This window comes from Petaurus breviceps, unplaced genomic scaffold (assembly GCF_028583685.1).
Source record: "Petaurus breviceps papuanus isolate PSGF00001 unplaced genomic scaffold, PetGlider_PUasm1.0 77, whole genome shotgun sequence".
Classification (NCBI taxonomy): Eukaryota; Metazoa; Chordata; class Mammalia; order Diprotodontia; family Petauridae; genus Petaurus; species Petaurus breviceps.
Genome location: NW_027186492.1, coordinates 3550291 through 3565061, shown reverse-complemented (window position 1 = coordinate 3565061; position 14771 = coordinate 3550291). Strand labels below are relative to the sequence as shown.

Below are 14771 nucleotides of genomic sequence, written 5' to 3'. Positions count from 1 at the left end.
TTCACTACAGTAGCAATCTCAATAGGGCTTATTTTCGGGGGAGGGCTTATTTTCGAGGAATCTTACACAGTAAGGGGAGGGCTTATTTTCGGGATAGGTCTTATTATCGGGGAAACACGGTATGTACACATAACACACTTTTAAGTTTATCCTCATTATTAGTATTTTTCCATCACATACCTAAGTCTAGACAACCAAAAATCCAGCCCTAATTTGTGGTGTTTACAGATTTCCAAGGTGTAAACATTCATACTGAAAATTTAACAGTCAGTTCTCTTCAGCTGGTTCCAGCACAACCACACTCTTGGTTTTAGGGCACCCAAAAGCAATTGTTCCTAGAACTCAGGCACCTCCCACCTCCCAAATGGCACAATGACCCCAAGAAGATAAGGATAAAAGCTGGGGGAGGGGGTCCAGTGTTTTGAGGGATGCTCCCAAAGTCCTGCCATCCTAGACCCCCCCTCAGCTCCTCACCTCCACCTTCACATCGGCATCTCCCTGGACAAGGTGCCACTCAGTGTTTTCTGTGCCCTGGAGCACCAGGGGCTCCTGGGGTTGCACCTTCAATTCCATGCCAGCCCAAGATTTTGGAAGTCGAGGTCCTAGGGGGAGATGGAAGAATGGTTAGAGTGAATTCTCTCCACAAAGAATGAATCTCCTTTATCACATGTATAATGTCCAGACATGCAAATGAGCTTAGAAAAGCCATCAAATCAATCAACAAGCATTTGTTAATTTTGTATTATATGCCATGAACCATGCTGGGCACTGAGGATTCAAAAATAAAATAATTCCTACCCTCAAGGATATCACATACTATGAGGGGACAATAGAAAATAATAGCAATGGGACATCTCCCGAAGTCATTCAGGTGGCAAGGCAGAAACTGGTTGGCAGTGGGGGCAGAGGATCTTTAAGCTTTACCAAGTAGTGCCAAGGGTGAGAATTTGTAGGGAAAAGAGTATCCATCATCACCCCTTCAATAGTACTTGCCTTTTTTACTTGATAGAGAATCTATCTACCATCACCAAATTTTTGTGGCAGCTCTCTCTTCCTGAAATACCATGTATTCAACAAATAATTAATGAGACCAACTATGGGCCTAGTACTTTGGAGAATGGAAAAAAAAAAGAATAGGAATCCCAGAACCTCAGAATTGGACGAGACCTCAGAGGCTATCAAATCTAATTTGTGTGAAAAGAACTCACTCCTTCCAGAGACTGCTTCTTCAACCTCTGAAGTTTATAATTAAGTAAATGTGCACATGCATTAGTGGGAGAGTTCCTCCCTGGTTTACAGGTGGAATGTTATATTATTATTCTTGCTTTGTCTTCTGTTAAGTAAGTGTTTCTGATTAAGATGTAATGGAGTTCAGTTGAGTGATTTGTTGAATAGGAAGTATACCAGTGGGGGCTCAGGGCTAAGGTATATAGTAGTAGTAGTATATTCTTGTCACCAAGGTTAGTCCTGGAATCTGAAAAAAAATATAATTTGTAGTTGTGTGGTTACCTCTATCTAGGAACCGACAAGTGTACAAGTGCAGATTGGGGTGATGAGAGAGAGATGAAAGCAGGATTGGTTGCCAAGTCTAACACTGTATACACACAAATCTTTCCCTTACTACAAGGCAACATATACTAAATGCCAAGTGAGTTACACAGATGTCATGGCTGTGCTAAGAAAGGAGGGAGAGGTCACAGGAACCTGGAGTGGCCCCAGAAATTTTCCTGGGGAGTTGAACCATGGACTTGAGTTGAACCTTAGAACGATACCACTGTTACAACTAAAATGGACTTTAGAGTTCACTTCCTTTGAATTCAGGAACAGGCCTGTAGAAATTAAGTGAATTGTCCAAGATCACACAGTTAAATATGAGGCAGATCCAGAGGAAAGGATCCTACCCAGCCTACCTACCCTGCTGGATGAGGAGTCAGAACATGAGAGTCATGTTCAGGCCAAACTAACCCACTTGCTATTCTGGGTATATAACATTCCATCTCTCATCTCTGTGCCTTTGTATTCCCCATCCCCACAACAGAATCCCTCCTATCCTTTCCCTTTTAGAATCTCTAGCTCTTTAAGGATCAGCTCAAATACTATCTGTGCCAGTTAGGCAGTGAAGTATCTAGAGCACCTGGGCCTGGAGTAAGGAAGACTCATCTTCCTGAGTTCAAATCTGGCCTCAGACACTAACTAGTTGTGTGACCGCCTCCGTTTCCTCATCTGTAAAATGAGGGAAAGAAATGGCAAACCACTTCAGTATCTTTACCAAGAAAACCCTAGGTAGGGTCAGGAAGAGTCAAACAACTCAACAAGTAGTATCTCCTACAGGAAACCTCTTATGATCCCCCTTGATGTTAAGTATCCTCCTCCCAAATCTAAGATTTCTTTGTATATGTTCTATATCAAGTCATATATGTACATATGGTTACCAGTAGAACATAAATTCCTAAAGGGCAGAGATTATTTCCCCTTTGCCTTTGGATCCCCAGGAAAGGGGAAAGGGAACATCTATGTATGGAATGTACAACTGACTGCAGGCAGACCAGTTTGGTTGGAGCAAAAAATTCATGTAGCGGAATAATAAAAGATGAGTTTGGTACCAAGTTAAGAAGTTCAGATTTTATTGTTGTAGGTAAAGGAAAATTGTTGTAGGGATGGAAAATTTATGAGCAGTAGTGACATAAAGTACTCTATTAAGAAATATATTAACATTAGTAGTATTTATATTAATATATTAAGATAATTGTAACTCGGAGCAGGGGAAAGGCAGGAGATCAGTTAGGTAGCTATTGAGTTAGCCCAGATTTGAAGTACTAATTTCCTGAATGGGAGTAGCAGCAGAAGTAATGGAAAGGAAGAGTAGGAAGTTATGTATGATTAATGTAGACATTATAGACAGTGATGGGAGGAGTTCAAGATGCCAGGTATTGAAATTAGTACTACTGGGGAACCTTTTTGGGGAAACAGTGAGCAGAGAGTGAGGGATGGTAACTTAAGGCAATAGTGGAAATTTCACTGTTAAGAGTCATGGTTCAGTTATGTGGGCATTCTGGTTTTGAGGTCACTGATGATAATGGCAAGGCATCATGGTTCAGATTTAGAGACCAAGGACCTGAGTTAAAATTCTTCACCTCCTACCTGCGTGACCTTGGACAATTCCCTTACCTTCTCTGGCCCTCAATTTCCTCATTTCTAAAATGAGGGTTAGACTAGATGGCCTTCAACCCTAAACCTATGATCCCATGATCCAAATAGAAAAATTCAGCAGCAGTTGGATACTTAGGACTACAGATCAACTGAGAACTCAGCTGGTGGAAGGATGGTCCTATATCATCTCAACTCAATGAGAGACTCAGGGTCAGAATTCTAAGCTCAGAAAATTTCACTACTTTATGTGGGTATATAGTATGTACAGGATTTGGTAGTCACTTAGAGGTGAGATTTGAAGTGTAGGAGTAGATGAGATGGAAGGATAGAGAAGGTGGAGGGCAGAAGGATTGAAATTTTGACTACACCCACATTTACAGGACAAAAGTGGTGGCTAGAAAGATGGGAAAACTAGGGTGGTGTCAGGAAATCGAAGGAGGAAAAAATTAATGAGAAATGGTTAACATGGTCAGTTGCTACAGCAAGGTCAGAAAGAGTGAGGATAGGAGAAATAAGCTGTCTACACAGGAAAGGGAGAGTGGGAAAGGGAAGAATGTATCTCATTTTGGTATTAATCCCATCTACCCCTTCCTTTCTGTTCCCACTATCTGGTACCATCCTAGGTAGTACAGTTATCACCCCAAAGTTATTGTAATAATAGCCCTTCAATAGTCTTCAAACCTCTAGTTTTACTCTCCTCCTTTGCACATTTTATGCCTCTGTATATTTTTTATTTGCACACATCTGATCATGTTCTACCTCTTGCCAAAGTCTTCAATGGCACTCTAATGGCTAGGAAATAAGAGCCAATGATATGTGGACATCCCCATATGGAGAGCCACATCTTTGACTAATATTCTGTGCTCTCCACAGTCTGGTCAGTCAGGCAACAAGCATTTGTTTAAGAACCTACTAGCAAATGAGATAATATTTATAAAGCACATAGTATGGTTCCTGAAACACAGTAGGTACTTAATAAATGCTTGTTTCCTTTCACCTTACCACCCAGTATTCCACACATTGTGCTAAACACTAGAGATACAGAGAAAGGCAAACACACTGTCCCTGCCCCAAAGGAGTTCAATTCTAATGGAGGAAACAACATGCAAACAAATTATGTACATACAAAATTTATGCCAAGTAAATTGGAGGTCATCCCTGAGGGAAGACCCGAACAGTGGTACCAACTGGTCTTTTAGGCTTTATCTTATGCTATGCATGCCCCTCCATGTATGTACACTTCACTCCAGACAACTTGGGAACCATCCATCCTCCCAAAGACATCCTTTTTGGAAACAGGAATGGTTTTATCCTTGGTATTCCTATCCCCCGAAGCATCTAGCACAGTACCTAGAACGTAGTAGGCATTTAATCATAATTGTTCATTGTACTGTGCCTTTGTTTACACAGTCAGGGCAGTCAAGTGACCTTTTGCCTCCACAGATCTCACAAAGTATTTTGTAGGTTTTTCTCTTATTCACTCTCTGCTGCAGATGGACAGCCCTATTGTACATATCTTTGGATGAACACAGTGAATGGAGCAAAGTCCCAGTAATCACCAGGGTTTGTTTTCTCCTGGGACACCAAAAGCATCCTTGAAGACATCCCACACCCACTACCCATATATACCCACTACAAGGCATTCCAAGGAAAAAACCAGAAGATTAAGTAATATCCCCTCCATAGCATGTGTAAGAAAAACTCAAGGGAAAAGGAACTATATCTCATATTCAAAATAATTTCCCTCAAGGACCTCGGAGGTAGAAGCAGTGTCAGAGAGGGGCATTGTGGTACATAACCTAAAGAACCTTCCATATATATATATTTGGGATGGGAGAATTCCCAGTCCTTCCACTCTGTTCCTATTTCCCCTCCCCTTCCCCCACCCAGAAAGCAAAATGGCTAAATAGCCCAACAATAAATGGGTCCCTCCTCCCAGAGCTCAGGCCCCAGGATGTCCCCATAGCAACCATACAGGCTCCACCCCCCAATTCCACTCACCAGAAAGGCAAGAGCTGGAATGGCAGAAAAAAAAGGGAAGGGGAGAGGGTGAGAAAGGAGGAGACAAACTACAAACCCTTCCCTTTCCTTTCTGAAATCTGGGCTGGCTCCAGGTAGGGAAAAGGAAGAAAACTTTATAAACCTGCCAGGAGGGGGGATTTTCCTTCCCACCCAACAGCTCTTACACGTTATGGAGGAATGCTACAATTACTTGCCCTCAGATACACAATAACCAGACTCTCACTCAGTCCATTCTGCTCTATTGCCCTCCAATGCCCCAAAGAATCTTCCTCCAGGCTCCAGTATTCCTGCCTGGATGGAAGAGGAGGGTTCTGAGATTTTCCCAAAGAGGAAGGACCCCAAGAATCCATTCATGTCTTCTGATTACCCAGCTCAGGTCACCTAGTCCTAGGAGCCATCGGGATCCTGGGGGTTTCCTATGATAGTCAAATGGCTTCTGGTAGAAAAACTGCCACCTGTCCCTGCAACCAGGGACAGGAAGGGCACAGTCAGTGGTGGGACCAATTACAGTCAATTACCATCCACCTGACCTGCTACTTCCTCGTGGAACAGGCTTAGTCTCTAGTCCAACGGGACCTGGTGAGTTAGCCTGGCTCCAGGTGAGAGGCATCCATGCCCAGGCTTTCCTCTGAACCCCAGAAGGTCATCAGGAATGGCAGAAAGGGAGGAGCAGGGGAAGGCAAGGGGGCCAACAAACAACACTAAAAACTGGAACTCAGATCAACGAAATGAACAGCCATGATTTCAGAGGACCAGCTATGAAACACATAAACAGTGAACTCAGGGTATAGACTGATTACACACACACACACACACAAGTATGTGTATATGCATACACATACATTACTAGTGTATGTACATATATACGCATACATGTATACATATATACACGCACACACATATGTTTTTGTACCAAGCCAAAGCAGGGGTTTGTTTTGCTTGACTAAGAATATTTATTACAAAACTTTTGTTTTTATTTTCTTTATTTTTTTTTAATCTAAGTGGGATTGTGAGGGAGGGAAAACAGATTTTTTTAATTGAAAAAATTTAAATGGGATAATAAAAGAAACATAAGGGGTCTAGTTTCGGAAGGAGAAAAATGTCAACAAGAATTTATAACATGTACATTCTGTAACAGGCACCATGCTAAGTCATTCTAATGGGTCTCTCTCATCTCCAATTAACAGTCCAAAGGATATGCTAAAGGTCTAACCATGTTACTCTCCTATTCATGAAACTCTAGTAGATTATCTTTAGCCTAAATGATCAAAACAAAACTCCTGTTTGTTATTCAAAGCTCTTCAGAATCTGGCTGAAGCCTACCTTTCCAGATTTATTATGAATTACTTTGCTTCACAAATTCTATGTACTAAATCCACAAGCCTCTTTGCTATCTCTCACTCAGGACATTTTTCTTCTTGTCTCCTTGACTTTGCACAGGCTGTCCCCCCAGGTCTGGAACTCAATCCCTCCTCAACCTTACAAGTTGTATTTTAAAATTCCTAACCTTCCTTTGGGGTTTAGCTCAAATATCACCAGCTATAGAAGGCTTTTATTGATTCCTTTCAGATTAACTCCAATTACTTTGTTATGTACTCTGTTTACTAATAAAGAATAGAGATTGGACCTGTGACTTGATTGGTATAGAGAATTCCTAGAAGAGGAAAGTCTATTCAGAGGTTAAATGACTCACTTAGGGTCACACAATCAGGACATATCAAAGGTCCAAGAATCGAACCCAAGTTTTCCTGGCTTTTGGACCAGCTTTCTATTTACCACACCTGTCTCTCATCTACTTATGTGTATAGATGTTTCTCCCCTCCTCCCCCTCACTTAATGTAAGCTACTTGAGGTAGGGACTCTTTGTTGCCCTCAAGGAACTTACATTCCACCAGCAGGAAGCAAGTACGCCACCAATAGGGAAATACAAGCTACATACAAAATAAACAAAGTCATTTTTAGAGGCAAAGAAAAAGCATATCTTACAGGAAGTAGTCAGTTGAATCTTGAAGATAATGAAGAGTTCCAAGAGATAGAGGTCAGGAAAGAGAGCACCCTAAGCATGGAAGACATAGAATTAATAGAAGAAACTTTTCTCCAACTCCAGATTGGTGGAATCACCTCCAGACTCAACCTCTAGTCCAATTACTGTATCATTGCTATTTCTAGACTTGCTACTTCCTGGATAGGCTAGTAATACTGGATGTGATAGTAAGATTGTGGAAGAGGGAGGCAGGAGAGAGAAGGTAGATAGGTAGGTAGGTGCTGGGTTCTCTTTCCACAGATGTCAAAGTAGCAGGGTGGGGTTGACCATGAACTAGAAATTTGTGGAGGGCCCATAATCTCCGGACTGGTTCCCCTGGCTGCCAGCTCAGAGCTGGGAGGGGAGGGGGGCTGGATCTATGGACTTGACTTTATCCTAAGAAATAAACAAAGGTTAACCAGGGGCTCAATCAGGTTCATTCTGGAAAACTTAGCCAGCACACACACACACACACACACACACACACACACACACACACACACACACACACACACACACACACACACACACACACACCTAAACAGCTGACAACCTCTCCTGACACAAGTATACCACATCAGTTGGCTGACTCATTCACTAATCTTCTTCTCCCCTAACCCCAACAAGCTCAAGGCCAGTTTGTCTCTATCTCTGTCTCTGTCTCTGTCTTCCTTTCCTCTCCTCCCTCTCTCCCTTGATCTCTCTCTCCTTTGAAGCATCAAGGTCAGTCCAGTTTCAACTGAACCCCTTGGATTTGGGTCAACTTCAGCTTGGGCAGGAGATTCCTTTGGTGAGTCTGCTATCATTAGAAGTAGCCTGGGAGAGAATCCTTGTTATCAGAGATCCCAAAGACTTTGATCAGTTTTGCTCTCATCAGAAGTATTTGGAATCTGGTCCTGATGTCCAAATTGATTAAGGTCTGTCCTCTGGGAGTTTCTCTAAGCCACCATATAGAAACTATAGCAATTAAGTACAGGTATCTCATCTTTGATAATACTTTTGTGATTTTCAGCATTTAATCTCCCCAGGCCTCTGTTTTCTCATCTATAAAATTGGGAGGTTAGACTAGGTGGTTTTGTAAGGTCCTTTCAGTTCTATTTACAATCCTATGACCCTTCAGTATCTAAGTCTAATCAGCTATGGGAACAGTCCTTCTCCATGAGTTATATACAGGACTGAGCCAGATCCCACACAGTCTGAGTGTATTGCAACCTAGAAAACACTCAGGCTAGAATACCATGAAGCTGACAGCATCTGGCTCCAGGCTTACAGGACCTGGTTTAGGGCACTCCCCTAGCCTAGCTGTTTCTGGGAGAATGAGATGGTACACTACAGGGCAAGTAACTTACACTCACTAAACTTCAGTTTCCTTTTCTACAAAATGAAGTCAATTGGACTAGATGGACTTGGAGGAACCCTCCAGCTTTAGAGCTGGACCTTATACAGATATAGCACCAGTACCATATATTGCATGACATCAGCAAAACACAAGCTCCCTGACTACAGGAGCTGTTTCTTTGTCTTTTTCAACTTTTCATACTGCAGACACTTAGTAAATGTTTATTAGATTGTTCTGAATCAAGATATTCCAGTATTTTAACTCAACATACAGTGATCCTTTCACTGTCCTAAAAACTGAACTGGGGGAACTCCTTTAAACTCAAGGAAAGGGCTGGTCCTAAAATCATTGCAACTCAGTGAAAGGGTCACTCACCTAGGACTCCGGTGTAATATTATATTACATAACTATAGTATATGCGGCACTTTAGAATTTACAAAAAGCTTTCACACCCATTATCACATTTCATCCTTACAACACTCTGGTGAGGTAAGTACAGGTATCATCTCCATTTGACAAAAGAAGAAACTGAGGCCCAGTTTGTTTAAATGGCTTGTCCGAGGTAATATACAGTTGCTAAATGGTGAAGGCAAAACTTAAACCCTTCTGTTTCCGCTCTCCCAAGGCAAGTATACCGTCTCTGAACGCCATTCTATCAACCACACTCCTATCTGATTCCCCTCCCCCCTTATCCCCAGTGGAATCTCCCTTCCTTACCCTGGATTCCCCACCCTCGAGAATTCTCCACTTTCTCTTCTGAACTTTACTTTTGCTCACCGATTCCAGGTTTTTCTGTGCTCTCACCCTCAACAATTCAATTCAGTCCTCACAAATATTCGACCTCTATTTCTGGGGGGGGGGGGGAGGGAAGGGATGCTATAATCTAGGTCTTCCCCATCCCTCCCTTTCTTCCCGATTTACCTCCGAAGACTTGTTTCCTCAGTTCTCGGTAGGACTGGTATACATCCCGGGTAAGGTAGTTAACGAAACCCTCCTTTCTGGAGAATTTGCAGACGAAAGTGTGCTCATACAGGCAATTGACAAGGAAGCAGGCATTGATGGCGGCCTCATCCCCACCTGGCTGCTGTTCCACCAGGGCCAGGTTGCAGAATGGGGTGGTGCAGCAGGCACGGACACAATCCCAGCCCCTGCGCACCACGGGAGAGCCCAAGAATGTGGCCCCATTGCTAACGGAAGCGTCTATGTCCAGCACAAAGGCTGGTACCCCAACTGTAAACTGTTCCAAACAAAAAGGGCCAGCCGGTTTCTCGGGGGGCATAGGTGGCTGCCCAGTCACTGTGTCTGGAAGGTTGGACATAATAACCAAGAGCCACAGGGTAGTGGTGATCCAGGCGCACCTGGGGGTCATCTTCTTCCTGGGGAGGATCACCTTCCTCCCAAGGAGGTTCACCTTTCTAGGGTAGCTGTGTGTTCCGAAGGTGTTTGGGACCTGTAGGGCGGGGAAAGGAGGGGAGGAGAAAAGGTGACATACCTGATCAGCAAGCCAGGGGGAGGACCTTAGAGGAAGAGAGGGCGGAAGTGAAAGGGGGGAGGATCTGGGACAAATGAGGGTACACAAGGGATGTGCTTGGGGCCGGGGCGGGGGGGGGGGTCCCGGACACGTCGGGTCAGTAGGGCAATATGGAAACACCCCCTCCCCAGTGAAAAAGTTAAACTAAGAAGATTGAGTACGCCACTAGACGCGCAAATCTAGCCCGAACAAAGGGCCAGACTTGTTCCTGCTGCCCGCCCTTACTCCCTCTGGATAGCGAACCTCCCTTAGTTACCTGCGCAGGTGAATGGCGCGGGGTGGGGCCGTTCCCGGTGCCCCAGGAGCGGCTCCAGTGGCCCCCTAATCCCTTCCAGACCGTGAGCCCTTCGGACCGAGGCCTCCGCCTCCCGCAGAGTTTCAGGTGAAACTGAGTCAGCGGCCACCCGGTCGGGGCGGGGCCGGACATTAACTCTTGCACCGCTGGCCCCGCCCCTGCCCCTGCCCCTTGCCTCCCTAGCCCAGCCGGTTCCCCCTCCCTCCATCCCTCCAAACCAGCTTCCGGGCTCTTTCGCGTCGACCTCATTGTCCTCGACCCCCACGCCCCCGCGCAGACTGGCCAGGGTGGGGCTCTCCTGGGAGTTCGGGGATTGTCCACGCTCAAGTCGCGCCGCAGCCCCGCGCCCTCTCGTGGCTGCTTTACACTTGTTCAACCGCCGCTCCCAAGGCCGTCCCACCTTTCTCCTTGAGGTCCTGGAGGGAAAGCTGATTCCTTGGGTTTCTTGGGAGCCTGATCCATGAACCTCCCCAACCCCAACCAACCGCCATACATACACACAGTCATTGCACTCGCTGGAGCTCCCATGGACGGTGAAGCAGAGAACTAAAGAGTAAGAGGCGTGAAAACCCTGGTCACAGAGCGTCCAGGTGTGATTTTCCATAACCTCCGCCCAGCATTCCTAACTCTCTACTGGAGATCCCGTTTGGAGAGAGGAAGGCGGAAAAGGGAATCACAAGGGGTCTCTAGTTGCCAAAGATTGCAAATTGGACACTGTCAGGTTCTCATAGGAAGTTATTTCCGTATCCATTTATTAGTAGGGAACGCTGAAGTTGTGGACTTCTCTCTTTCATCACCAGGCATTAGCCGAAGGCTTAGCCCAGACCATTCACTGCCAGTCATCCTACCCACCTCATTCCCCACACCCAGAGCTATTCTCGCTATTGCTTTGAGTGGGGAAACTGAGGTTAGGGAAGGAACTTTGCTGTAACCTCACTACCTACTGGAACCCTAGTCTTCTTTTTCTTCCCTCTTGCCTGGAGCATTTCCTCATCATGCAATATTATCGTTTTTATCGGTGTCTGACATCTAGGAGTCTAGTCTTCTGTGGTTGTCTTTAGTTCCTCTCACTCCCACAGTGCCCCTTCTACAGTTCAGGAAATCAGGATAGATCCTGGTCAAAATAGTTATTTACTCCTCTTAAGTTATGTTCTCTAAACATACCCAATTCCTTCCATAGAATTTTATGTGGCAAGATCTCAAGATACTTGTTGCCCTTCTATGGACTGTTCTAGCTTATCAATCACCTTCCTAACCTATGGTACCCAGAAGAGAAGTGATACTTCAGACGTCAAAGTATAGCGTGATTATCACTTCTTTATTGCTAGAAGCTATGTACTTCACTTACAACTCGAGGTCAAATTAACTTTCTTGTTCACCACCCCACACTGATAATCCATATTGAGTTTGTAATCTGCTACGAAATTATATCTTTTTTTTTTTTTACAGATCTTTTTGCATCTAGTCACACTTTCTTTTTTACTTGGAACTTTTTACTTTGAAGTTGACTTTTTTTGAACCATTAAATTTCATCTTATTAGATTCAGCCCAACATTCTAGTCTGTTGAGATCTTTTTGGCTCTGAAATCTCGTGTATTAGCTATTCTTGACCTGTTTTGTCTTCTGCAGATTTGATATGCATGCTAACTATGCCTTTATCTAAGTTCACTGATAAAAAGGTAAAACACAGGGGCCGCTAGGTGGCACAGTGAATAGAGCACCGGCCCTGGAGTCAGGAGGACCTGAGTTCAAATTCGACCTCAGATACTTAAAATAAAAGTAGCGGTGTGACCTTGGGCAAGTCACTTAACCCGAATTGCCCTACCTTCCCCCTTCCAAAAAAAAAAAAGTGAAACACCATTGATTTAAGACCAGATCTTTGGGATACTCCACTAGAGATGGACTTCCAAGTCGATGTTGAACCATTTAATAATATTGTCAGAAAATAATTTTTATTGTATTTTTTTTAAGCACAAGTAGTGCAGCCCAGCTGATTCCTTCATCTTTGATGCCTTAGAAATAGAAATTCATCCCACGATTCAGGAAATTATTCTTTTTTTTTCTTTTGCAGGAGGAAGGCAGGGCAATTGGGATTAAGTGACTTGCCCAAGGTCACACAGCTAGTTGTGTCAAGTGTCTGAGGTAGGATTTGAACTCGGGACCTCCTAACTCCAGGACCAGTGCTCTATTCACTGTGCCACCTAGCAGCCCCCTTTTCTTTCTTTCTTTTTTCTTTTTTTTAGGAAAGTATTCTTGACTTACACTCTAAAGAGGAGGACAGCTCCTAGGAAAGGAGAAAAGAGGTGGGCTATTGCACAGTCTACTTCCTCCTCTTTGTTCAGCTACCCTCCCAGTCTTCAATAAACAGTTCTATTTGACTGACAAAAGAGCCCAAGCCATTTCTAGCTTAGAAACAGAAGAGAAATGGACATTCTGGCATAGTCTCCCCAATTTATACTCTTGGATATGACTCTCCCTTTCCCAAAATGATTCAAGGTAACAATTATAACAATCTTGAACAAAGAAAAAAATATCGTATGCTAAAATACATTTTGGGGTCAGCATTCCAGAATAGTCACTACACAATTCCTCCCTTGACCACTGTCATTAAGGATTGCAAGGATCTCCTTCCTATGATCCATATCAGTATTGGAAGTCTTTTCTGAATGGAGAAGGGTGGGGTCATAGTGCCAGCCATTCAGAGGATGGAGAGGCAATGATCTCATCTAAACAAGGGTTAAAGTTTGCTTATCATCCTTGATCCATTTTGTGGGACCTTACCTTTTGTTCCAACCACCTTTCTAAAGCGGAAAAAGTCTGCAAAGGGCTTCTAACTAGAGAAAGCATTATTTCTTTATGTTTTCAGTTGAACTAAAAAGTTTTTTATATATTTCCATAATTCCCCTATTTGTGCATCTCATACAGTTATTTTAAGCATAATCTATGTTTATTAATTCTAGGATCTCAGCTTTGTACCTTCTAATCAGTAGTAAGATATATTTCTCTACTTGGTTCAAAATAGGGAGTTCTTTGTGATTTGCTTTTAATATAGCAAATACAGCAAGATAATAAAATGACAAAAATTATTCTGCATATTATTGCAGTATACCAAGTGACATAATGGGGTTGAGAGCATTGCCTCGAATTGGGGTAGAGAAAACAATTCTGTGGGTGGAAACAAAACCCAGTGTTCAAACATGCTTACGTTTACTGCCAGCCCTTTAATCTCCTGAACATTAGTCAGAAGTCTGTGAAGATTAGCGAAGCTATCTGGGATCAAAGTAGATCACTTTAAAGGCATTTGGAATTTTACTCAGCTGCCCAGTAGATAGTCTAGTCCTTTAGTTATAGTTATTTCAGAGAATATTTTCTGAATCCATTTACTGATTCTTCAAATATAGTTATAATTCTCATCTGGGGATGGAGAATCTTTTGTTGTTGTTCAGGCATGTCTGACTCTTTGTGACCCCATGTGGGGTTTTCTTGGCAAAGATACTGGAATGGTTTGCCATGTCCTTCTCCAGCTCATTTTGCAGATGAGGAAACGGAGGCAAACAGTGTTAAGTAACTTGTTCAGGGCCACACAGCTAGTGTCTGAGGCTGGATTTGAACTCAGATCTTCTGACTCAAGGTCCTGTACTCTATCCACTTATTTGCCCACAGAGAATCTACTTACTATTATTTGTTGAATACCACAAATCTTGTCATGTACTGCAATTACACGACAATCCTCTTCAAATTGTGATTACAATTACAATTCTCTTCTAAAATTTTGTTCCTAGTGCATCTTTATGGTTGAAAAGGTTTGAAAAATCTACTAATTCCCTATTCCATACCCAATATCTGGCATTGTTTTAGGAGAACTTACTAAGAACAGAAGAGAATCTCTTGGGCATGTGAGCTCCCACACACCATGCTAGATTATTCAGTCCCAAATGCAAACTTCCCAGGACTTCTGACCCAGGAACCAGACTCTCTTCACTGGGCCAAAATTCCTGGAAAGCGAGTCATGGATAGCTGCACTCCTAACCTGAGAACCCCTGGCGAATAACTCCATGGCCATGGGTCAGAAGGGATTTTTGATTCCTTCAACTGTCCACTCAGCACTAATGAGTGAGGCTATCATTTATTACCCACAGCTGGCCATTCAAGAAATTATGGCCTTCAGAGCATCACTTTGTCCTATTGGAGTGTCTCAGCTTGTTAGACTATCTCCTTTATTAATGAGGTCAGGAGAATTCTCATGTGGTTACTGTTTTAGAAGTGGCAATATGACTGATGTAGCCACTCACAGCTCTGGGAGGGCTCTGGGTTTTGTCTTGACCACAGGAAAGAGGATTTCCTTGTTGCTGAGGCATGTAGTTCACATCTGGTTCTGATAGCTGCAGCTGAGTCACAGCCTTGATCAGCT

At 43.4% G+C, this 14771-nt stretch overlaps 1 protein-coding gene across 2 annotated transcripts in view; it reads right to left on the bottom strand.

The window, feature by feature from the left end:
* Positions 1-10539, bottom strand: part of SPINT1 (serine peptidase inhibitor, Kunitz type 1) — a 15878-nt gene extending 5339 nt beyond the window's left edge. Inside the window, exons 1-3 of one of the 2 annotated variants that reach the window (XM_069105758.1) lie at positions 10322-10539; positions 9456-9984; positions 475-602 (exon numbers count right to left, since the gene is read on the bottom strand). In XM_069105758.1, coding sequence (XP_068961859.1) covers positions 475-602; positions 9456-9984; positions 10322-10492 — 828 coding nt within the window. In that variant the 5' untranslated portion in view covers positions 10493-10539. The remainder of the gene's footprint in view (positions 1-474; positions 603-9455; positions 9985-10321) is intronic. The other variant, XM_069105757.1, reaches the window with a different exon arrangement.
* Positions 10540-14771: the final 4232 nt, after the last annotated feature.